The 24,483-nt window shown below is 41.6% G+C and overlaps 1 protein-coding gene across 7 annotated transcripts; it reads left to right on the forward strand.

The window, feature by feature from the left end:
- Positions 1-8: 8 nt before the first annotated feature.
- On the forward strand, positions 9-24,265 carry TGS1 (trimethylguanosine synthase 1). 7 transcript variants are annotated; one of them, XM_043483391.1, is made up of 14 exons: positions 18-291; positions 3,128-3,192; positions 4,892-5,064; positions 5,163-5,186; positions 5,632-6,448; positions 7,059-7,176; positions 8,125-8,211; positions 9,419-9,593; positions 11,254-11,560; positions 11,893-12,048; positions 13,614-13,757; positions 15,638-15,854; positions 16,718-16,796; positions 23,863-24,265. In XM_043483391.1, the coding sequence occupies exons 1-14, from the start codon at positions 188-190 to the stop codon at positions 23,983-23,985; spliced, it is 2,589 nt and encodes an 862-aa protein (XP_043339326.1). In that variant the 5' UTR covers positions 18-187; the 3' UTR covers positions 23,986-24,265. The 7 variants fall into 7 exon arrangements, with proteins under 7 accessions (XP_043339327.1, XP_043339326.1, XP_043339329.1 ...); XM_043483395.1 differs by having other exon boundaries at positions 243-291; positions 3,128-3,200; XM_043483396.1 differs by having other exon boundaries at positions 271-394; positions 3,128-3,200.
- The last annotated feature ends 218 nt before the right edge of the window (positions 24,266-24,483 follow it).

Here is a 24,483-nt window from a genome sequence, read left to right on the forward strand (position 1 = left end):
CTGTACCGCCCCCCCCAACCACTTCCGGCGGCTGCTGCTCGCTTGACACTCGCTTGAGCCATCCCGGGCCCTTGCCCTGCAGCCAGGGGTTCTCCCTCTGTCCGTCCCTCGGCCCCGGCAGCCGAGCCGCGGCGGGGTGGCCGGCCCGCGCCGTTTGCACCGTGGCCGCCTCCTCTGAGGCGCTGCGATGTACTGCAAGAAGTGGAGGCCTGTGGCGGAGATGTGTCTCTTCCTCGAAGACCTGCGGGAGGGCTCGCGCATCCTCTGCCTTTGCTCGCGGGCGTTTGTGGAGTAAGTCCGACACGGGCCGCTCGGTCCCCGACCTGTGGGGCTTGGGCTGCAGACCCGTGGTGATGGAGCCCTAGGAACCGCGGCCAGCGCGTCCGACCCTCGGGTACCGTGATGCTTACGGAAAGGGGAAAACGTCCTCGGGCTTCAGAGGGTGGGGTGGTCGCCTGCGGCCCTGAGGTGAAGGAGGAAATCTGTTTTGTGGGCTGTTAGGGGAAAACATGGTGGCCGGTGGTTGTTATTTTACACTCGCCACCTGAGAGGACGGTTACAAGCAAGGGGAATGAAATGCGAATGAAATTGATCTGGAATGTGACCTCACAGGGTGAAGGTTTGAAGATGACTGACTTTTGATTAACATCTTTTTAAAAAAAAAAACTGTTGGTCTTCCTTGGTGGTTCAGATGGTAAAGAATCTTCCTACAATGCAGGAGACCTGGGTTCGATCCCTGGGTCTGGAAGATCCCCTGGAGAAGGAAATGGCAACCTACTCCAGTATTCTTGCTTGGAGAATTCCATGGGGGGAGGAGTCTGGCGGGCTACAGTCCTTGAGGTCGCAAAGAGTCAGACAGGACTGAGCCACTAACACTTTCACTGGAAACTGAAGAAAGTGAAATAGACTTTCTGGTATTACACCCATGTTATGTTGTCTAGTGGTGACCTCTAGGATTTCATACAAAGCATAGCAAAATCATTTCCCATGGGTATTTTCTCCCACAACAGATTCCCAAACCAGAATTTAAGAGCACTGTCCTTAGAGACAGAATATATGGTTTCACATCCCAACTCTGCGGCAAATGAGCTGTGTGGGCAGTGGGCGAGTCAAAACATCTCTGTGCTCCCCTTTCAGCCATTTTAGAAAGGATTCCCTTTCCTTTTGGAATGCATGGTCCCTTTACAGTAGAGAAATGGCTGCTTCCACTTCAGAAATTTCCAAGAATCATTTACTCCGCGTGTATTTTGACAACCCACATGTCTGGTGCTGTGAGAAAAAGCCGACTTAGAAACAGTAGTGATGGTGGTTGTATTCAAGGTATGATGATGAGCTGCTTGCCCAGGCCTCTTAGAGGGCAGTGTCTTCCTGCCGTCACTCCACTGCAGGTCTGGTCTCCAGCCTTACAATTCAGTTCAGCAGTTACAGTGCACTTGGTGTTTATCATGTGCCAGGTCCGCGTGTATGTGTGTATGTGCTTACTTGCTCAGTCTTGTCTCATTGTGATCCCGTGGACTGTAGCCTGCCAGGCTCCTCTGTCCATGGAATTCTCCAGGCAAGAATACTGGAGTGGGTTGCCATTCCCTTCTCCAGGGGATCTTCCTGATCCAGGGATCAACCCTGCCTCTCCTGCATGGCAAGCAGATTCTTTACCAGCTGGGTCACCAGGGAAGCCCACCAGCTCCAGATAACATATCCCCAGTCACTCTGTTTTGTGGACTGAGTTACACTTAGCAAACTCAAAGATGGCTCTATAGAGATCTCTTAGCAGGTATAACAGGAAATTCTTTGAATACTCAGCATCAGAAATGCACCTTCCCTGGTGATGAGCACTCTTAGAGATGTTTGAAAGTTGCCCTAAATGGGAAAAAGAATTTCCATAGAAATGTGAGAGCTGGCAGTCTTTCTGCCTCAGATCATCTGTAGCTTTGGGGTAGACTGGTGACAACCTTGGGCACCTGTCTCCCTTGCTCCTCAGCCACGGACAAGGGTCTTCTGCTCCATCCTCTGGACCTGGCAGGGCCTGCTAGGCTGCCCCAGCACCTAGAAGGCAGGCAGGCAGGCTGCCACTGTGGGCCGCATGGAGCCCCATGTCCTTGGGTCTTGGCCGGCACACCACTGATGCCCTTTTGTGGCTGCCCTCCCACCCACTGGGGCCCCAAGTTGTTGGGGGTCAGAGGACATATTGCCAATTGCACTTCATCCCCTCCCCATTCACTGTCCTTCTAAGTCACCACCTACATTATATTTCATGAAGTACCAAAAACTAAATAAATGGGGAATATAAAATACATTGAGTGTACAAGAGTTTTATTTTGTTGGATTTATTGTCACTCCATTAGAAAAGTTGTATTAGGTCTTCTTGCAGATGGCCTTGTCATGGCAGATACAATGGAATGTATTACAGATTGATTTGCTGGTAGGAAGATAATAATAAAATAATAAACCCCCCTTTATTTTATTTTTTTTAATTTTTATTCCCCCCCCCCCTTTATTTTAAGTGTTCTGCTAGGTTTATTTTGGTTATGAAATTCCTCTCTTAGTAAAGAAGAAATTTAAGAGGAGATAATGTAAAGAAAAGTTTTATCTATTCACTGTTTTTAAAACTCACTGAGACCGAATTGTTTAATCTTGATTTATGTTTCAGTTTAGTAAGAACTTCATTTTATGTTAGTCTCCAAAACAAGCTCAGACCATGACTGTCTTGTCTACTAGTCCTATTTGCAGACGGAGTAGGGTCTGCACATGGGTTTGTAAATCTGTAAGATAAATCTTCTGACATTTATGCTGACTTCTTACTGCAAATTTATAGAATATTTCCCTGTTTGTATATCACAAGGAGGATCAGATTCTTCCACCAATATCCAGAGCTGCCACTTAACTTTAATAATTAGTAGTTATCATTATAGTGTGCCTTGCATAGGATTATACCAAATGTTTTACATGTACAGTCAATCCTTGTTAGGACCCTGTAGCTATGTGTTATCACCTCTGTATTACAGATAAGAATAATGTGTTAGCAGAGAGCTCTTCTGTTTTTTAACCTTTTTATTAATCTGTGCTGCCTTAACCTTGTTTTTTCTCTAGTTTAATTTTGTCAGTATTGACTCTTTAATTTGCTTCACAGAGATCGGAAATTGTACAATTTGGGACTAAAAGGCTACTATGTTAAAGACAATGACAACAGTGCAGGTAATACGGTATGAAGGCCTATAGCCCCTTTTTTACTAAAATTAGCCATAATACTGTATAGAAAAGATGCGGAAGCAAAGCAGGGAGGTTATTTGACTGGTTGTAGTTTAAGCACTTGCCTTATTTGGGAAAGCTTACTTGGCTGCTCATGCATGGTGTGCTTAAGTTTCATATTATCAGATCCCAGTGCCCTGGCTCTGGCTTGGGTTTTGGTTTGCTGGCTTAGGTTACCCAGGCATTGGAGCCACCTTGCTCTCACAGCCTCCTTGTTTCAGTACTTCAGCAGTTTCATAGGTAAATGGTTCAGGGTCAACTCCAAGGGAATATCCACAGTCTGGCCTGAAGTAAGGGGGCTACCATCTGTATTAACTCTCCCACATAACAAATAGAATCTCGTCTACACTTTGAGCCTCACCCGAAAACCACCTGGGTCTCTGTCAGACTTCCCTGACAGGACCCCATTTGTCCCTTCCACGTGGATCTTTATGTTTCTCCAGACACGGAGGGAAGACTGCAGCCCAAGGTGTAGTAGGTGAAATCAGCACAAGTAGCATGTCATGTGACCTGAGAAATTTCCCCCCCTCTCACATGACGGAGCCATCATTGCATCATCACTTACCCACCCGGTAGAATGGTTGTGTTTCAGTGTGACAAGTAAGATTCCTCTAGACCCTAGGGTCCCACTGAACATGAGGGAATATGCATAGCCCAAGGGGAACATACAGCATATGTAGCTGATCCATCTTCCCTGTTTGTTCTCCTGAGCCTCCATGGGTTACGTGGGCTGGCGAGTGGAGTCTCTTTTATTACCTAGATCGGTATCTTTCCTTCTTTGGCTTTTAGTAGAATTTCTGCCCATAGGATCTCTTAGGCTTCATCTGTGTAGTGTAAGATTCCCCTTCTGTTGCCTAAGATTGTTTAGCTGCAGTGCAGCTCAGCCCTAATTGAGTATGTTCATGTAGAGTGTTTTGTCTCACATTTTTTAAATAGAGCATTTGAGTGGCTTTTGTCCAGTTAGTGGTATGATCTACTTTTGGATAACCTAATAGGATAAAGTAAAACAGGTTTTCTCTAATCAGGGAGCTTGAAAAGATCTTCCAGTTCAGTGGATTTCAGACCTTTTTAATAGTGAAACCTTTCATTAAATGAACTTTCCCACAGAGCCCCAGGCTGTAAATCCCAGTTGAGATTGAAGTACCCCTGAAGGGCCTAAAGACCTGCCTCTCACTTTTCTTATTACCAACTCCTAAAATAACTCCCCAAGTCATCATGTTAAACCCACTGCTCTAGTGTAGCGGTGCTGCAGATGGGAATGTGGAAATGGGGCACATTTTCCCAGGGTCTCCCTGCTGTATTCCTTCGCACATCCTCAGTCCATGCACAGCGCCGAGCAAGAGGAGGCGCTCTGTGCGGTGCGCTGAGTGGGCAGCTGGGTGGACAATGGCAGGCGGAGCCAGACTAGAAGCTGTGTCTCGGCTCTAGGAGGCTGCTTCCTCACTAGTCCACATTCCCATCAATTCCTTTTTTTCTTCCTTTTATTTTTTTTCCCCTTAAAAATTGTCACATTTGCACACCTTTACTTTGAGCAAGTCATGTAATAACTCTGGATCTCAAGTTCTTTTTCATTAAAATGAGGATGATAAAACCTGCATTTAAATCTTCTCTGAAACTAAGCTAACATAACAACCACTGTGTGTAGGAGAAAAAGCCACGGAAGAGGAGGAAGGCAGCCGTTCCCAGGGCCCTGCAAAGCCCCACGACAACAGATGCCCAGACCCAGATGAGAGTGAACTGGATTCCGAGGCTGAACTCATGAAGAGTATGGGATTGCCCCTTCAATTTGGTAGGATATCCACACATAAGAATTTTGAGGTAAGTATTAGTTTAGTTTAATTGTTTGTTTCTTAAGTTTCTTCATAAAATATCACACGGAATTTTTTTATCCCAAATCTAATGCTTTCTTGAATTAGGACACTTCCCAGGTGGCGCTAGCGGTAAGGAGTCAGCCTGCCAACACAGGAGACCTAAGAGACACTGATTTGGTCCCTGGGTTGGGAAGATCCCCTGGAGAAGGGCATGGCAACCCACTCCAGTTTTCTTGACTGGAGAATCCCATGGACAGAGAAGCCTGGTAGGCTACAGTCCATATGGTCGCAGAGTCGGACACGATGACTGAAGTGACTTAGCACACACACATACACCTGTTTTTAAATGTATGTACGTATTTATAACTAGAACTTGTGGCTCTGGTTGTGATATGTCTCATGCGTGATGATTCCTCTTTTTAGGAATGTAGATAGTACTATTCACTTGTTTGTGTCACTAAAACCCAGGTTGGGAGGTTAAGGGTATTTTATTTAATGTCAAGATAGATTTAGATTCTGCCTATTCTTATAGTTTCTTAAGTGCAGTTTGTATTCAAGTTACTTCTCTTTGTAGGAATCTATGAATACTAGAAACAAAGTTAAAATAATGAAAAAGAAAAAGAAAAAACATCAAAAGAAGTACTTAGATGAAATTAAGAGAGAATCCTGGAGACAATGTGAAGAAGATGACATTTCAGCTTCGGACGATCCTTCTTCATCTGAGAATGAGAACACCAGAAAGTACAAACTTCAAAGCCAGAAAGACGTTGAGGCTGAAAGTTTTCCCATTGAAAACACAGTAGGTCCAAAGCTGGAAATTACAGAGATGTGGGAAAAGTACTGGAATGAATACGGTGGAGGACTGCTCTGGCAAAGCTGGCAAGAGAAACATGCAGATCAGATCCTGTGTCCAGAACCATGGAATGTTCCAGACACAAAGGAGGAGTGGGAGCAGCACTACAGTCAGATGTATTGGTACTATCTGGAACAGTTTCAGTACTGGGAAGCTCAGGGCTGGACTTTTGATGCCTCACAAAGCCAAGATACAGACCCTGGTGGGTCTAAAATAGAAGTTGACAACAAGAAAGACGAAAATCATGTGAAAGCAGACGAACTTTTTTCTCCATCTTTATCCGTTGGCAGCGAAAGCTCTAGTTCAAGTGATAAAGATCACAGTGAAATTCTCGATGGAATTAGTAACATAAATCTGAATTCAGAGGAAGTAGAACAGAGACAACTAGATATTTCCCTAAGTTTTGATGGACGTCAGTGTTTGAGTGAAGTTCCCAGCAGAAGAGAATGCCCTGCTTCTGGCCACAGTGAACCGAGTCATGGAGGAACCACGGAAACCAGCTCGTCTGGGAGCAGAAGTACAGACCAGCCAGCTCAGGGTAAGATTGGCCTAGATTTTTGGTGCTTGTCTTTTTGTTATTTCCGTTATTAATTTAAGAGCTATATGAGAGACCATTAGATGTATTTGCTTCTTAAGAAAGAGAAGTTGTTTTTAATTAAATGTGACCATGCCATCTTTAGAGTTACTTAGATTAGGATTTCATCAAAGTGTGATAGCTAACATGTCACAGAGGTAACTTTGTGGATTAATTTGTATAGATTTGGACAGCCATGAGGAAAAGTAGTTTCACAGTTCACTTTTTTTTTTTTTTTCATTTTGGCTACCCCCTGGCTTGAGGGATCTTAGTTCCCCAACCAGGGATCAAACCCAGACCAGAGCAGTGAAGGCATGAAAGCGCCAAATCTTAACCTCTGGACCACCATGGAATTTCTTAGAGTTGACATTTCAAGTAGTTAGATCATGGGAACTTTTAGACTTTCATAGACCTAGCTGTGGATTCTGTATGTGGATACACAGAATAAGTAGATGTGGTCTGGCATGCAGTTCTTTTCAGGAAAGGCCCTGGAAGATGTTGATTGCCTTTGGAAATGACAGAAGAGTTGTCAAACCAGGGACGGAAACCCACTGTGATATCTCCACCTCTTTAGATTCACAGGAGTCCTCAGAAGCAAACACAGTCAGAGATAGACGCCACCCCAGTGGGACTGATGGGGACGATAGTGGAGACGAGCCGCCTGAAGAGAAGCGAAGCAAACTCAAGAGGAGGTGAGCCACTCACCACCTTTCTCTCCAGCTCACACCAGCACGCTGTAGAAACTAGGGAGCTTCCTAAAGGGGAGCACACCTCTACCTGCTCTTTCTAAACAGCACGTGTTCTTACTAACTCCTCAGTTTCTTAGAGGCAGAGACTATGTGTGTACTTGTGTGTACTTATATTCTTGGGACCTCTTAGGTTCTACATATACATACAGTGAGCTTAACTTAATTTGCAAGGGTTATTTCTCATCATTTTCATCTGTTACTGTCACCCATGTAGTAGAGATCACTAGAAGATTTCCACAAAAGGTGGGGATGGTGGCTCAGCACTGAAGAAGCCACCTGCAAGGCAGGAGACATGGGTTCCATTCCTGGGTTGGGAAGATCCCTGGAGAAGGCAGTGGCAACCCACTTGCTGGGAAATCCCATGGACAGAAGAGCCTGCTGGGCAATAGTCCATGTGGTCGAAAAGAGTGGGCCATGACTTAGCAACTAAACACAACACTGAGTTATTTAATATCACTTTCATCAGAACCTTCTTAACATTATTTTTTTCTTCTGTAACTTTTTTGGTTGGGTTGATACCTCTCAAATATTTCATTGTTTGCTTTTAAGGAAAACCTCTAGAGATATCACTTAGGAGATTAGTTAAGGTTACAGGTTAACTGGTGTTTTTCCAAAAGAAAATGGAGAAATCTATATTTGTACCATGTTCAGGAATAGACGTAATTACTTGATTTAAGATTTGAGTGCTTGTTACTGTGTCCCAAACACTACTAGGTAATTGATCTCATTTGGTAAATCCTGATTGAGCTACGCTTCTTCCTGTCTCTCTGGGTTTGTGAACTGTGGTTGACTGTTGTGATGGGAAAGTTTACATGGGTTGACTTTTAATATTTGCCTGAACTGGTGGGCTCTATAGTTAATGGCTTATCACTGTTTGCTTTGTTTGTTTAGTCATGAGCTGGACCTCGATGAAAACCCGGACTCAGACTTTGACAACGATGGTTCTCTTCTAGGATTCAAGCACGGCTCAGGGCAAAAGTAATGTTCCATCAATGCTGTTTTCTTCTAGAAATCTTAACCACTCAGCAGTCCTCAAGCTCTCTTGATACGCAGATAGGGAATGGTGGTTACCTATTTCCTGGCATTTGAGGTGTTACAGTCAAAGCACTAACCTCTCTTGTTAGTGAGAATTGTAGCACTAACACTGTGCATTTGATATATTCACATTATTAACTCAGTTGCACTTCATAGCAATCCAGTGTTTTTAGTCTACAAAATTGTAACTGTCTCTTTGTACTCCAAGCCATATAATCATTTAAGGCTAGAGCTTATAGAAGTTAGTAATATAAAGGGTTTTCCTGATAACTGCTACATCTTAAAATTCCTGGCAGAATTTATTTCTAACCACATGTAATTTTATTGAGAAATCACTTAGGTAGCTGTTGCTGCTATATATTCACAGAGATTTATTCTGTTACCTGGAATTTAACTTAACTGTTCTTCTATTTGGCGCACACAATTTCACTTAAAAGAGAAGGGTAAGGTACATTTTTTATTAAGTTTATAATATGGGTGGAAGATACACTTGACATTTAAAGCCAAACTCTTCAGAGTTTATCTGTAAGTGCTGAATTATATGTTACACTGTAGGTCCCTAATAGTCTGTAGGAGAGGCAGTTAGTGAGGCTTCAGAGAGTCAACGAAGGCTTCACAATGGACATTTGTCTTCTGGGACTGGAAAATTTCAGATGGTTAGATCAGCAGATGTTTTCTAGTTACTTTAGTAATGGAGGTTTACTTCTTAGGTGAGTTCAGATTGATTTAAGAATCTAGTGGCCACTTTCAAGATAATTTGAACATACCCAGAATAGGGTTAGAAGAGCTTTGGCATCACCTCACTGTGAGAAAAATTGTATTTTCCCCGACGAGCACTGGGGTTATAGTTTCCTGCTGTTTCTTTGTTACATTTTACAATATAATTTCTCCTTTCTGTTTTAAGTAAGATATGTTGATATTCCCACCTTTGGTTTTTCACATTTCCTTGAGAATTAATCTACAAGCTAAACCCTAAAAAGTCCTCTGCATGTTTAACTTTATTTCCTAATTTCCATAATTTAAAAAAATGAAATAAAAGTATTGACTGCTAATAGGAGATAGTGAAAATTGTTAGTTTCTTATCTTTTCGTAAAAGAAGCAAATCTGTAGACCCTCATGTCTGAGTCCACTGCTTTTGGTTTGGTCACAGATATGGAGGAATTTCCAACTTCAGTCACCGGCGGGTCAGGTATCTGCAGAAGAACATGAAGCGGAAGTCAAAGTCCTTGGACATGAGACGACAAATCAATATGAAAAACAAGCACATCTTCTTCACTGAAGAGTCAGAGAAAACTGGTTTTAAGAAAAGCAGAACTTTGAGTAAGGTGTGTGTAACATTTGCTCTATATTTACAAACCCGGTCTCAGTTTGTGACCCTGGCTGCTTAATTGTTTGCAAATGAGAACCCTGCTTCTTCTGGTTGTCGGGGCACCAAAAATTCTGTTCCATTTGCTTCAAGGCTTTTGTTGTGTGAATGAAATTTGCAGAGTGGGTAATTTGGGGGTGGTCTGATGGGGATGTTTGAAATCTACAAAGTAGTAACATGTGGAACAGTAAATAGGTGATGTTGTCTGATGTGTTCAGTGACATCTCATCTGTTTCAGGCTAAGTACCATCCTGGAGGCTTGATATCTGACAGCAGCTTTTGTAAGCCTTAATCTTGAGGTCTTCTAGAGGTGATCAATCTTAACTTTGCACTGACAAGTTCACCGTGATGTCATGAGCCCCAAGACTAATTTAGTGACTCACACTGTTAACTGGAGCACGCACAGCCCCTCTCTCGGATTTTACTGTACCAGCCTTCTGAGTACCTAGGAAACAAAAGTAATTAGAGTTGCTTTTGCTTGGTTTCATGAGTGATCCTTCTCTGTGATAGAAAAAGAGCACCATCCAGTGAGCAGTTTTGTATTTGCCACCTTTGGAGCAGCTCTGTAGAGCAATGAAATGAAGTCTCAAGCCCCGTGATGACTTTCTTTTACCCTTAGGGCACATTATCTTTTCTTAACTTCATCATCCTTCCAAAACATGCTATAGATTTATCGCTGGTTTTAGTTTTACTGTATTTCAGATTGCTTGGTTTGTGGTATTATTTTACTATGTGAGTGGCCCTGGCTATATCTGAAACAAATTTCCTAGTACCAGTTAGATCAGTCTTAACAGGTCTTCCTATACTGTGTTGGATGTGGTAGTCCCATACATTCGTGCACAGACGAAGAGCTGAAACATAACTGCTGTGTGTGGCTGAGGAAGCAAAATCAGTGTGGCTGTTGTGCTCTTAGTATCCAATTGGTGCCCCCAAAGGAAGGTTCTGGGTCGTGGTCTCTGCCCATTGCCTGTCTGTCACTCTTATTCTCATCTCCTGACTCTTAGGAAGACCTGTTATGAAGGATATTCTTGTTAGAAAATTGCATGGACGTGTGCATCATCTGACCTTGAGCCTTGTTCATGTTTCAAAGAAGAAACCTATTTCTTAGGAATCACTTTACTGACTCTGCTGCTTTGTTAGAAGGCAGCTTGCATTTTCTTTAGATGGATTGACACTAGGTCTTTGTAGAGTTTATCTCTGATGCCGAGTACCATTTAACATAGATCAAATAGCCTGGGCCATTGCAGAAATTTCTGTATAGTTGGAAAAACTAAAGGTTATGGCTCAACAATAGGTGAGTGCATTTGTAATGGTAATGTATAGTATGGTTATATTGTTAGAAGACCTAATGGAAAGTTACTGGAACAGAGACCTTTATCCTCTTAGTGTTGAGTGCACGCAGGAAGGTCATCGTCTTATGTTTAAGTGAGATCATGGTATGTCCAGGTAACAGTGCATTTAGGTTGGAATTACTTATTCACATTAACTTGTATGATGTAGTGTACGTATCTGAGCTAATACTGTGTCACAGCTTGTCAATTCACAAATGGTAAAGCAGGTAGACATGTTCTTTGTAACGGAGAATTAATTCATGCTTGTAACATCTTTTAACATTTCAGGTAGAAAAATTTCTAAAATGGGTTAATGAACCAGTGGATGAGGAAGCATTGCCGGAGTCGGTTTCTTATGAAAACGTGCAAGACACTTGCACAAGCAGTGGCTCAGAGGAACCAGAAGTGTCTGTTGAGAAGGGGGATGACCCAGTAGAAACGAGTGAGGCAGAACCTGGACCGTGTCCTGCCGTGTGTCCATCTGGGGAAGTGGGAGCAGAGAAGCATGACGGGGCCAGCCCAGAAGCCGCTGGGACAGACACAGAGGGCTGTGTGCCCCAGGCTGCTTCGGACCCTCGCCAGGCAGAGGCTGAAGGTGAGCATGTGCTCTCACTGTCACGGGCGGAAGGTCCTTGTTCTCAGTGTGCCTTTCCCTCGTTATCGGTTACGATCATCTAGCCTCCAGACTCAGAGCCCCCTTGGCTGAACAAGCACAGTAAAATAAAAAGTTAACTCACATAGGGAGCTATTTGAGCCCCTCCATCAATGCCGTTAGTCTGGCGTCTGCCACCACGCTGCTCGGTAGGCTGCGTGTTCTGGAGCGCAGCCCCAAACTCTAGTTATTTGATGTAACCACGCTGTAGATAACCTCTGTGATTTCCTCTTTCTGTAGTCAGCATCTGTATTGGTTCTGTTCTTTTGTTCTAGCTGAAAGTCAGAAGAAGAACAAGAAAAAGAAAAAGAAGAACAAAAAGGGACTGAATCCGCCCCCTGAGATCGCTGCTGTGCCTGAGCTGGTGAAGTACTGGGCTCAGAGGTACAGGCTCTTCTCCCGTTTTGATGATGGGATTAAATTAGACAGAGGTAAAGTGGATGTGTAATTTTTAACTTTGTTTTGAAATAATTTCAGATTTATAGAAAAGTTACAAGAATTGTGAGAAACTTTCATGTCCCGTCCACTCAGACTGAGCTCTTTCTACCCTTTTGCCACATGTGCTTTGTCATTCTGTGTGTGTGTGTTTTCTGATCTAGGTACTCCTACCCGTTAAGCGTGTATTTTCTAAGAACAATGATGTAACAATGATCAATTTATGTAACAATGATAAGGTTAGAAATTTAACATTGTTACCATGTTATAATCAACAAAGTAGTGCTCTCCTTTCATCAGTTATTCTAATCATGTCCTTTGCAGCATTTTTCTTCGTTCCAGTGTAGGAGCGTATATTATATTTATTTTCATGTTTCTTTAGTTTCCTTTAATCTGGGACAGTTCCTCAACCTTTTTGCCTTTCATGACTTTGACATTTTCCAAAGAACAGCTGCCAGTCATCTTCCACAGTGTCTCTCAATTTGTATACATACATGTTTCTTAAATTCTAGACTCAGGTTTATTCTGTATTTTTAGCACAATTGATAGATGATTAAACAGAACATCTGATGTGCAGAAAGCTGTAAGTTAATCAGTTAACACTGGAAAGTTTGAATTCTTTCTCCAGCTCTCCTACCATGACCTTAAACAGCTAACTTACACTCAGTTGCACAAACTGACACTTATTTTCGTGTTGGGGCTACTTAAATATTGGTCTTTATTAACTGTCAAAATCAGGAGGTACTGATCTGTGGTGGAGTTTCTGAGGTTCCATGAACCTCTTAAAATTATTTGTAAAATATTGTATATCAGGGAGCATACATAGAGTTTGTTGGGGAAATAAGACTGAATAGAAACTGATAATTCTTTAATAGGAGGTTATGTGTTTATTCTTCTAGCAGTGAGGAACCATTTAAAGTTTTGGTTAAAAAAACAGGCGGAGGGAATAGGAAAATTGGTGCATCATTTTTTGTTCAGAGAAATATCATTCTGAAAAATGTAAATTCCTTCTATTGGACAAGAAGGAGGGCAGTGTCCTTTTCCTGTGGAGTGGACACAGGACTTCATTTCTGAAGATGAAGACAACCCTACAGTCCTGCTGTCACATCCTTGCTTTCTACAGATTTTGCCAAGTGTCTGGTACAAATCTGGTTCATTACTTCCCCTCTAGGAATGAATTAATTGTGAGCCTCAGTGAAGTTTGGGGAGTTGATCAGCTAGAACAGCTATCTTTCTATTTTCCACGATAGGCAGGCAGTTGTTACTACTTCAAACAGAAAAACCAGTATTACTTTCAGTTATTGGAGGGGTTTTGTAAAAGAATCAGGCAAGAGTAGAGGTGGTTGTTTATGTGGAAATTGGGACTGGGGATAGTACTGCTCTGTGTATAACAAAATTTGTAGACCTTTCTTTCAAACTGGATAATATATGATTTTTTGAAAAGAGAAACTGAGTTGTTTTTTAGGTATTTATTCAGTAGTATACATCGATGTTTGCTGTGTCTGTGTCTGCCTTGGCTTCTTGACACTGAATGTCCTAACAGAAGCCTCTCCGTTTGCAGAGGGCTGGTTTTCAGTTACTCCCGAGAAGATTGCGGAGCATATCGCAGGCCGGGTCAGCCAGTCCTTGGAGAGTGGCACTGTGGTGGACGCCTTCTGTGGAGTTGGAGGAAATACCATTCAGTTTGCCCTAACAGGGAAGAGAGGTAATTGGTCATCAGTGGTTTACTCATTAATTAATTTCAGTTTATTCATCAGACGCTTCATTTTCCTTCAGCCCTATCTTTACTGAGATATAATCATTGATAATTTAATGCCAAATATTTAACAATAATAGTATATATTAAGACTACACTTTGTGTACTGGTGTAAGTGTTTAATATGTATCAATGTATTTAGTCAACAGTCTTGTGATATGTATCTTTCATACTTTCTGGGTTTTACAAATAATCAGAAATAAAACATGCAATAATGTACCCAAGATCACACAGACCCAGCTCAGCAGTGGCAAGATTATAGCATGATATAAAAGTAAAACTATTAAAATGGGAGACTGTTCTCTGGAAGAAGAGAAGCGTAGATGGTGCAGCAGGGGAGGTGGGGTCCAGCTTTGCCCTCACCCGCTGTATGATTTTGGACTTCCTTTAATCTTAATGGAAAGGAGACATTAAATTGAGAGAACCATGTGTTACCTTTCAGCTTTGACATCCTAAGACACTAAGAACCTTTTAAATATTAGACTGTCCTCATGGTCGTTTGACTTTGGAATCCCAGAAAAGAAAACTTGTTACTAAATATCTCCCAGGAACTGTGTCAAGTAGATGGGTACATGTGCTGTTTCCTGGGATGGGTTTCGGGGGAGGCTTTATGAGACTGGACAGGTGGCCAGTAGCTGCCGTTCTTGGACGTTGCAGTTCCCCGCAGTATCCTCCAGCACCTATCAGCACTTCGTTCACCTGCCAGTTTGAGTTGCTCACACTGTTTGGCCTGAAAACAAAGATGGCTTCCAGGAGAGCACAGATGAAAACAGGGCGATTAGCCAAATACAGTTGGTGTTGAAAGTCACTTTTTTCTGTTGAACTTTTGCTGTTGACAAGGTATCTCTGCATCTGTCTCCATGCTATCAATTCAGCAGATTAAGCAGCTAAAAAGGACCTTGTCCCTTTTATAAATATGAATGTTATTTAGAAGAATAGTGTTGTGGATGTATGATTTTGCAACATAGGGTTGGCGCCAGTGTTCATTGTTCCCGTGATTTTTACTTAGTGCATTATTTCCCCAAAGCATTAACAAACCTTGAAACCAACATTTTCTGTAATACAGCTGTTTCCTTGTCCACCATGGTGTATGCATCAGGATTGCACTCCACCCTTGCAGACATAAAATATTGCCACTAACATCCTGTTGCACACACAGGTGCACATGAGTAATTTACTGCAAGGCATGAGTGAGTTGGAATTAACTTACGTTTGCGTTGCTAATTATGAAATTGAAGTAAATTAAATGAGAGTCCATATGGTAAAAACATGATGTCTGTTCCCTCTTCCTAAAATGTCTCATTAAACATCACCAGCAGGTGTTTTTGCATCTCTTCTTCATAAGTTGGCTACATAGGTTTGTCAAAAAGTGTTTTATTTGCCTTTCTGTAGACATTGTCAAATCTGTCTACTTTTGGACATTGCCTCATCTTGAGGAAATTGGTCTTCTCTGAAATCTTAGCATTTCTAAGCTGTCTGTGCAGCCATCACCTTCCCAAGTGTCTACCATCCAGCTCTCTTGACCACAGACCAGCCTTGGGATGCTGGGTAGCCACCTCACTGCTTGCCTTGGCCCAGCGGCCTGAATGAGATAGCTCTGCAGGCCACGTCCTTAGTCTTGTTTTCTTGATATAGCACAGGTGAATCTTCCTAGGTAGGGTGAAATTTTTAAATTAAATTCTCTCGTTTATGTGACCAAATCTCCCTTTAAAAAGTCTTTTTAAAAGGGACTTAAACGCACAGAAAATAAAGACTGCTCAGAAGATGAACTCATCCGTATAACTGACAATCAGTATCATTGAACTCCTCTTTCTTGTTCCTATTTTTAGTGATTGCCATCGATATTGATCCTGTTAAGATCGATCTTGCTCGCAATAATGCAGAAATTTATGGCGTAGTGGACAAGATCGAGTTCATCTGTGGAGATTTCCTGCAGCTGGCTTCGAGTCTAACGGCCGACATTGTATTTCTCAGCCCACCTTGGGGGGGACCAGACTACGCCACTGCGGAGATCTTTGACATCAGCACCATGATGTCTCCTGACGGATATCCTTTGGAAGTCCTAGAGTTCACTTCAACGGTGGTTGTGGAGAGGAAGTGTGTGTGTGAAATTAGTGAACAGGAGTGATGTTAGCTAATAGCACTTGATAGATTCCAGTTTGTTTTGCATAAAAATTAACTGGTGATTGATCGCCAAATGTTACAGCAAATATGAGGTTATATTTCCATTTTTCCATATTTCCATCCTAACCCTAACCCTAACCCTTCAATCTTTCCCAGCATCAGGGTCTTTTCCAATGAGTCAGTTCTTCACATCAGGTGACCAGAGTATTGGAGTTTCAGCTTAATCATCAGTCCTTCCAATGAATATTCAGGACTGATTTCCTTTAGAATCGACTGGTTGGATCTCCTTGCAGTTCAGGGGACTCTCAAGAGTCTTCTCCAACACCGCAGTTCAAAAGCATCAATTCTTCAGTGCTCAACTTTCTTTATAGTCCAACTCTCACCTCTATACATGACTACTGGGAAAGCCATAGCCTTGACTAGACGGACCTTTGTTCTGTTTTAGGTCCCATTAGAGGTACTGTTGGGCTTCTCAGGTAGCTCAGTGGTAAAGAATCCGCCTATAATACAGGAGACCCAGGTTCGATCCCTGGGTCTGGAAGATTCCCCTGGAGAAGGGAATAGCAACCCACTCCAGTTTTCTTGCCTGGAAAATTCCATAGATGGAAGAACCTGGAGGGCTGCAGTCCATGGGGTCTCAAAGTTGGGCATGACTGAGCAACGTACACACATAGAGCACTGTTCCATATAGGAATACATTTGGATTATGATATAACAGTTGAAGAACATATCTCTGTTCAGAAATCAACTGCTGTTTTTGTTACTTTTCCTTAACTACTGTCCACCTTTGAAATTTTCAGACTTTCCCAGAAGATCACTAAAAATATCATTTTTTTCCTTCCAAGAAATGCTGATGTTGACCAGGTAAGCCGTTACTGAAGATCTTCTATAAACCTCTGGTGTGACTGTTACAGAGACTGGACAGAAAAAGAGAGTATTTCTTTACTTGAGAGCATATTTATGAGAAGTGCCTGGCTTTTTTTTTTTTTTCTTTCTATTATTAGAAAACTGGAAGTGCTTAGCAGTTAAGTCTGCCCATGCCCATTTCATCCTGTTCATCTCCTTGGCTCCTGGCGTACATGACCATAAACAGAACACTCAGGGCTTTCCATGTCCTGAAAGGATGAATGCATTGTGTTCCAGTCTTGCGCACTTGACATAGCCAAGGTATCTTTACTGAAGCCTGCCTTGAGAATAGGTGTTAGGTATTCCTGAAAATGATAGGTTTGATGGAAATACACAGACAGATGAAACCTTAATGTGACCAACAATTTTTTCTATGGTCTTGAGGTGTAGGGTCACTTGACTAACATTCACATGTCCTTGTTCTGTTCTTATCACAAACATTTATTTTAAACATGTTGGTTTTTTCCCTAGAATAATAACTGCTTCACAGAGATCTGAGGATGTCTTGGTTTCATGCTTTCGTTGATGTGTTTTGTAGTTACTTATCACTCCACTATTCTGGCCTGGAGGATTCCATCAACTATATAGTCCATGGGGTCGCGAAGAGTCGGACGAGCGACTTTCAGTTTCACTTTCATCACATATCTGCTTTGTGCTAAGTATGCTGTTGAGAATCCTTGGTCTTTCATCTTTAAGTTTTACTCCAGCATTGCTGGGTGTTGGTTTTTCCTTTCTCTCCCATTTGACACTCTGAGAGCTGACTCTCACTGAGCTTTGTTCATCGTATTTTACTATGAAATTATCTCCATTATTTATTCAGCTATGTTCTCACCATCTGTTTCCCTTTATCAGGGCATCTGTTACATGAAAGTTAATGTCCCATATCTGAATTTTCTGGTGTTTTGTCTCCTTTTTCCTTCTGGGAGATTACTTCTTTCTGTTCTTCATTCCTCACATATATAAATTCTTTCTATCCCATCTAATGGGTTTTTTGAAGAATAAATGAAATAAGAGGTAAATCATTTTTCACAGTCCCTTCGGCCCTTAAATGTTCAAAAATTCTTGTGTCTGTTACTCAGAAGATCCTGTTTCATAAAGTTGTTGTGGAAAGAATGTAAACATTACTAAGATTTGGAAGAGGAACAATAGGTAAAGATACCATGATTTCTCTAGAGGGGAAAGTGCACATCTTTAATATTTGTAAAATGGGGACTTCCCTGGTGGTCCAGTGGCTAAGACTGCTGCCACTGCAGAGGGCATGGGTTCCGTCCCTGATCAGGGAACTAAGATCCCACGAGCCACGAGGTGCAAACACCACCCCCCCAAAATTGTAAAATGACAGAATCTAATTTATAAGCACACATTCCAGATTGTAGATTTTTCTCTTCTCCTTTACCAACCAGTAACACTTAGGTACTGAACATGTACTTGTGTTAGTTTGTTATGCTTTCCTATCTCTGCTTCATCTGCTTAATCTTTGGAATGCTGGGTTTCAGATCTGGCTGCAAATTAAATCACCTGAGTAGGTTTTTTTTTTTTAATTGTGGTAGAACATTCATGGCAAAATTCACCCTAAATCACTCTGAAGCATACAATCCAGGAGCATTGAATATATTCATGTTGTGGTACAGTCATCAGCATCATATGTCTCAGGACTTTTTTCTGATACCGCAGCTCTGTACCCATCACAGACTAACTCCACATCCGTCCACCACTGCCCCCAACACCCAGCTTCTACCCTCTGTGTCTGTAAATCTGACTACTCATATATACCTCAGTAAATGGAGTCATAGATATTTGTCCTTCTGTGTCTGGCTATTTTCACTTAGTATAATGTCCTTAAGGTTCATCCACGTTGTAGCATGTGTCAGAATCTTCCTTTATTTTTAAGGCTGAATGACATCCTGTTGTATGCACACACATTTTGTTCGTCCTGTCACCTGTCTGCAGACATTCAGCGTTGTTTCCACCTTTTGACCGCTGTGGATAATGCTGCTATGAACACGGGTGTACACACGTCTGGTTAAGTCCTTGCTTTCAGCTTTCTTGGTTATGTATCCACAAATGGAACTGCTGGATCACATGGTGATTCTATTTTTAGGTTTTGGACTGCTCCCCACAGCAGCAGAATGACTTTACATTCCCAGCGGTAGTTCACAAGCGCTCTGACTTGCCCGCAGTCTCAGTAACACTTGTCATTTTGTTCGGTAGTAACTGTCCTAGTGGGTGTGGAATGGTACCTCACTGTGCTTTTGACTTGCGCTTTCCTAAGGGATACTGAGAATCTTTTCATGTGCGTGTCTGCTGGGTATTAACCCTTTTTTGGACATATGCTTTCCCAGTTTTTTCTCTCATCCTATGGGTTGCCTCTGAAGTGTTTTTTGTTACTCTTGTTGTTGTTCTGGCCACACCACACAGCCTGGGGGATCTTAGTTTCCCGACCAGGGACTGAACCTGAGCTCCCTGCAGTGAGGGTGCAGCGTCCTAGGGACTGGCTCACCAGGGATTCCCTCTTTACTCTCTCAGTAGTGCCTTCAAATGCACAAAATGTTTTCATTTTGATAAGTTCAACTTAGCTCATTTTCTTGTTTGTTGCCTGTGCTTTTGATGTCATCTCCAGAAATGGCTGCATTCTGAATTCAGTGTCTTGAAGATTTTCTCCTGCTTTCTTCTAAGAGTTGTACAGTTGTCACTGAGTAGCTTTTTAAACTGCTGACACTCAAGTCTGCTGGGGAAGGTTCTCTCCAGTTTACTTTCTGGGATGAGGCCCACACATGAATTTCTAACCCCCCCAAGTGATTGTCATGTGCCGCTAGCAGTGAGATGCTCTGGGTTAAAGGAAGAGGAAACAGAAGGAACAAGTCTGCGCTCTTCCCCTGAGTTTTAAGGGGATGGTCTTAGATCTTGGTGCTTGTCATCTACTGGCGAGCCTTTGTGTCTAAAGGTCGGGTCTCTCAGGTAGTGTGTGCTATGACAGGAGAAAAAGCACTCTCTCCTGGCTTTATGTATTTTTATATCAAATTGAATATTAAACCTAACATCTGCTACTCATGTGACTCAGATCTGCGTTCTAGATTCCAAGATAAGGCTGAGCCTATTCCATAATTCTGTTTTTCTCACATGTAAATATTACACATCAAGAAAAGGAAAAAAATTTTAAGAAATTGTACATCATAACTAGTCTCACTAGTTTAAATGATCCTTTAAGGATCGTTTAAGGATCCTTCTATTAAACATTAGATGGGATATTTGGGTACTTGAATGACTATAGGAAATTCACTGTCACAAAAGTTTGAGTGAGTATATTTTTTCTAGTTAAATGAACGCTTGCCCAAGGAGAAAGTGAACTTTTTTCCTTTGGTTTACTTCACACACCTGCCAGAATTGCAGTTGGTAGCTAGCTTATTCACATATTCTACCTCTAGAGGGAGTAATGATACTAGAGAATAATAAAAGTAAAAAAAAAAACTTGAAATTTCAAATGCATTATACCAGTATTGAATTTGGATCAAATTACTGTGGAAAAGCAGCTTTTCTTTTTTAAATGAAGAAAATCTATCCACATATAGGATTTTTTTTCCAATTTTGATCTGTTTGATATATTTTAATAACTTCCTTTTTGAATTTATTTTTAATTGGAAGATGCTTGCTTGACATTGTTGTGTTGGTTTCTGCCATACATCCACATGAATCAGCCATGGGTATACCATATGTAGGATTTTTTAAATGAGAGAAGAGATGGTACTGCGAGATTTAGAAAGAGCAGAGTGGCATGCTTGACCTGAAGTCGAGTTCATGAGAGTCCAGTTCTTAGTTGTACTTCCTGTCCAAACAGACTGGCGTTTCCTTTGGTAAATGTAGTGTATGTAGGTCCAATACCAAAAATACAGCCTGTAACTGGGAACTGCTGATTTTTATCTATTTACTTCTTTCCTTCCCTTCCTCTTCTCCCTCTCCTTCCCCCACCCCTCTCAATTTATTAAACTTAAAAAAGGGGAAGGAACTAGATGACATTTTGTCAGTTAAACCTACTAGTGAAAAATAAAGACAGCTGTAAATTGATGGCGGTAAGTTTGCTTGATAATTTTTAGTTACATAGTTATAATTTCAACTCCAGAATTCTTGAAAATGTATGTACTTGTGAAAATGTCTTTTAGAAACACAAAAAGGCTAAGGTTAGAAATCATTTTTAAATAGAACACTTAAAGTAACATACTAATTTTGTTTTCAATTTCTTTCTAAACACTAGATGGGTGTTTTCAGTACTTGCTTTAGTTGTCCATCGTCTGAGTGTCCTGGCTAGAATGAGAGATTCGTGAATGCATCCTTTGGTTTGGTTTTGGTTTTGGTGCACTCCACTACCTACAACAAAAACCCTTGAGCCATTTACTCAGTAGTTGTTGAATAAAATAATCTGTCATAAACCTCAAAAACTCCCATGTAAGACATCTTCATTCCTTTTTCTACCTTAAACCCCCAAGTGCAGGAAACCCTACCTTCTCAGATTTGTTTTAATGTAATTCTGTGTATGAATTACAGGGTGCTCTTTTCAGGGAGATTGATAATATTCATGCTTTTTAGATTTAAGAAGCCAAACCTCATCTTAATGGCTTTCTGCATTGATGAGCAAGTTACTGGTAGAACTGAGATGTGGCCGCTTGCCTCTGGCTGCTCTGCTCTCCCTGTTCCAGCAGATTTTTTGCTGCTGTTTCAGCTCAGTGCCGCTCCTCTTCACCCGCCTCATCTCTTGTCCTTTCCTTCTTCTTCCTCTCAATCCCCACCCCACACCCAGAGAAGACTTCTGCTTTGCCAGTCTCAACTTTCTTTATGTAAATCACTATTTAAAGAAATGGGAGAAATGTTATATTAAGTTATGTTATAACTTATATTATAATTTATAATATGTTATATTAAGTTATATCTTAATTCATATATAAATTACTGTGAAACAATTATATTTTAAATATACTAGTCAATACACCTCTCATTGGTTAAGACAAAATTCTTCATTTGCCCTTCCTTGTGAAAAATCAGACTGGCACAAAGATTGCTGTTGTTTAGTCACTCAGTCATGTCCAGCTGTTTGTGACCCCTTGGACTCCAGCGCACCAGGCTTCCCTGTCCTTCACCATCTCCCAGAATTTGCTCGAACTCACGTCCATTGCGTTAGCAATGCCATCCAACCATCTCATCCTCTGTTGTCCCCTTCTCCTCCTGCCTTCAGTCTTTCCCAGCATCAGGGTCTTTTCTAACGAGTTGGCTCTTTGCAACAGGTGGCCTAAGTATTGAAGCTTCAGCTTCAGCATCAATCCTTCCAATGAATATTCAGGGTTGATTTCCTTTAGGATTGACTGGTTTGATCTCCTTGCTGTCCAAGGGACTCTCAAGAGTCTTCTCCAATACCACAGTTCAAAGGCATCAGTTCTTTGGCGCTCAGTCTTTTTTATTGTCCAGCTCACACATCCATACTTGACTGCTGGAAAAACCATGTTTGACAATGCAGACTTTTGTCAGCAAAGTGATGTCTCTGCTTTTTAATACACTGCCTAGGCACAAAGATATCAGAATAGAAAACGAAACACTTCTTTCTTCCTAATAATTGCTGCTCTGAGATGACTTCACTATTTTTCATTTCTAGTTTCACTTTAATTATCTTATGCCTTTTTAGTTAATAGTGGGATATATACGTGCTTCTTCTCATTGTAACAGATACTGTTTGACTTCTGCTGTCATCTATCCCTATTGATAAAAACGCGGCCATCTCTTTGCATCTCAGTGGGAGAGGTTGATATCGACATTGTTACTTTCCTAGTGGGACAACCTACTTTTTTTCTTTCAGCATGTACCATGGAATGACCTTTGCATCTTCCCTATTTCTGTATCTGTGACATTTTTCTAAGAGGAAGTTGAAGTGCTTTAGAATACATGCTCATTGATGATACACAGTAAATCTTACTTCCTGCTGGAAGCTGGTAGAGCACATGTAATACCATTGAGATGTCTCACCTCCAAACCAGACCCTGGTACTCCGGGAGCCCTCTCTCCCCCACTCCCTGTCTCCAAACGGCACCTCTCTTTGCAGAACACTGCAGTGTTGCTGGTTACAAGGACAGGACTGCAGAGGTGTGTGCCTCTGCTGTTGGCACTGGTCCCTGGTACTCCAGGAGCCCTCTATCCCCCACTCCCTGTCTCCAGGTCTCTGACTCCCAGGCTTTCACTGCATCCCCCTTTCTCTTCACTCTGCTGCCACCCTCAACAAACTGGTCTCTGGTGATGTAATCATGGTTAGAAGGGAGTGTATTTGCTAGTAATAGACCTGAGAGGTTAGACAAAAGATGCTGGACTAAAATGAAACTTTGTCTGTGTAAGGACTTGGGATAGTAAAGCATTGCTCTTGTGAAGCATCCTTTTGAGGTTAACTCTTCGGAGGTGGAGAGATGGTGGTGCTTTTAGCTTCTCAATAATGGGGCCAGTCACCATTTACGAGTAGACCACAAAAAAAGCAATATATTTAATCACATAAAGGGGGAGGGGAGACTTGAAAATCTACACATCCAAGAGCAGCAGGTGGAGGAGGTGATTTAGGCTGGGAGAACAGCACAGAGGCCACCCAGGAAGCAAGAGTCAGGGCATAGAAGCTGGAGCTCCTGTGAGAGAGGGACAGGTCTGTCTCGCTCTCTGATGTGTTCTGTCTTAATAAGTAAACCTGATATTTGGGAAGGATATGTTGATTTTCTGTTCCTCTAAGTTCTGTAACTTCTGGCTTTGGAGAGAGTAGGTCGTATACAATAACATAGCACCGTGGTCCTACCCGTAATGTCAAAAGTGTCTGAAACAACAAGTGTTTCTGCTACCAAACACTTCACAAATACCCACCTGGAAAGTGACAGTGTTTGAGATGCCTCATTATTTGAAAGTCTTAAATAAAAAGCCTGAGTGGTATTGTCTGATAAAGCATCTGAGTGGAAGGTTTATTTTGAAATCATGCTTATGTACATATGACTTTCTTCTGTTCCATTTTCAGGTGGCATCCTTGGCTGGGCCTGGAGGGCAAGTGGAAATAGAACAAAACTTTCTTAATAATAGATTGAAGACAATCACTGCTTATTTTGGGGACCTGATCCAAAGATCAATCTCTGAATCATAAGTGAGGTGGGACAGAGACCAAAAGATCATGTAGCAGTCAGATTATCATTCACCGGAATTTCTCTGTGTGCTCACTGATGTTTTGTGCCCAGAGTCTAGTGGGTATTTGTGGCCAAATACACAGTTTCCCCCACTGGTGCAATACTATGTGAAATTTGCTTTTAAGCATCCATTTATTTTATAGTTAGTGTTTTTTAGGTTTCTATGGGAAAAAATGAAATATATTTTATAATGTAAAAGTTTATATTCTTTTTCTATTAAAATGGCAGTCAACAGAGGAAGAGTATGTCTCTTAATTATTAATCTAAAAAGTATGTTCAGTCATTTTTACAAGTAGGTTAGAATTCATGGACATGGGGCTCTCTGGCCACTGGGGATGTGGGACCTTTATCTTCCAATAATACAGACGTATTAAACATTAAACAAAACATGGCTTTGGCTGGGATGGAGCCAGGGGATTGAAATAGAGAATTTCCAGTAAATATTAGAAAAAAGTAAC

Source organism: Cervus canadensis, chromosome 12, assembly GCF_019320065.1.
Source record: "Cervus canadensis isolate Bull #8, Minnesota chromosome 12, ASM1932006v1, whole genome shotgun sequence".
In the NCBI taxonomy this organism is placed as follows: domain Eukaryota; kingdom Metazoa; phylum Chordata; class Mammalia; order Artiodactyla; family Cervidae; genus Cervus; species Cervus canadensis.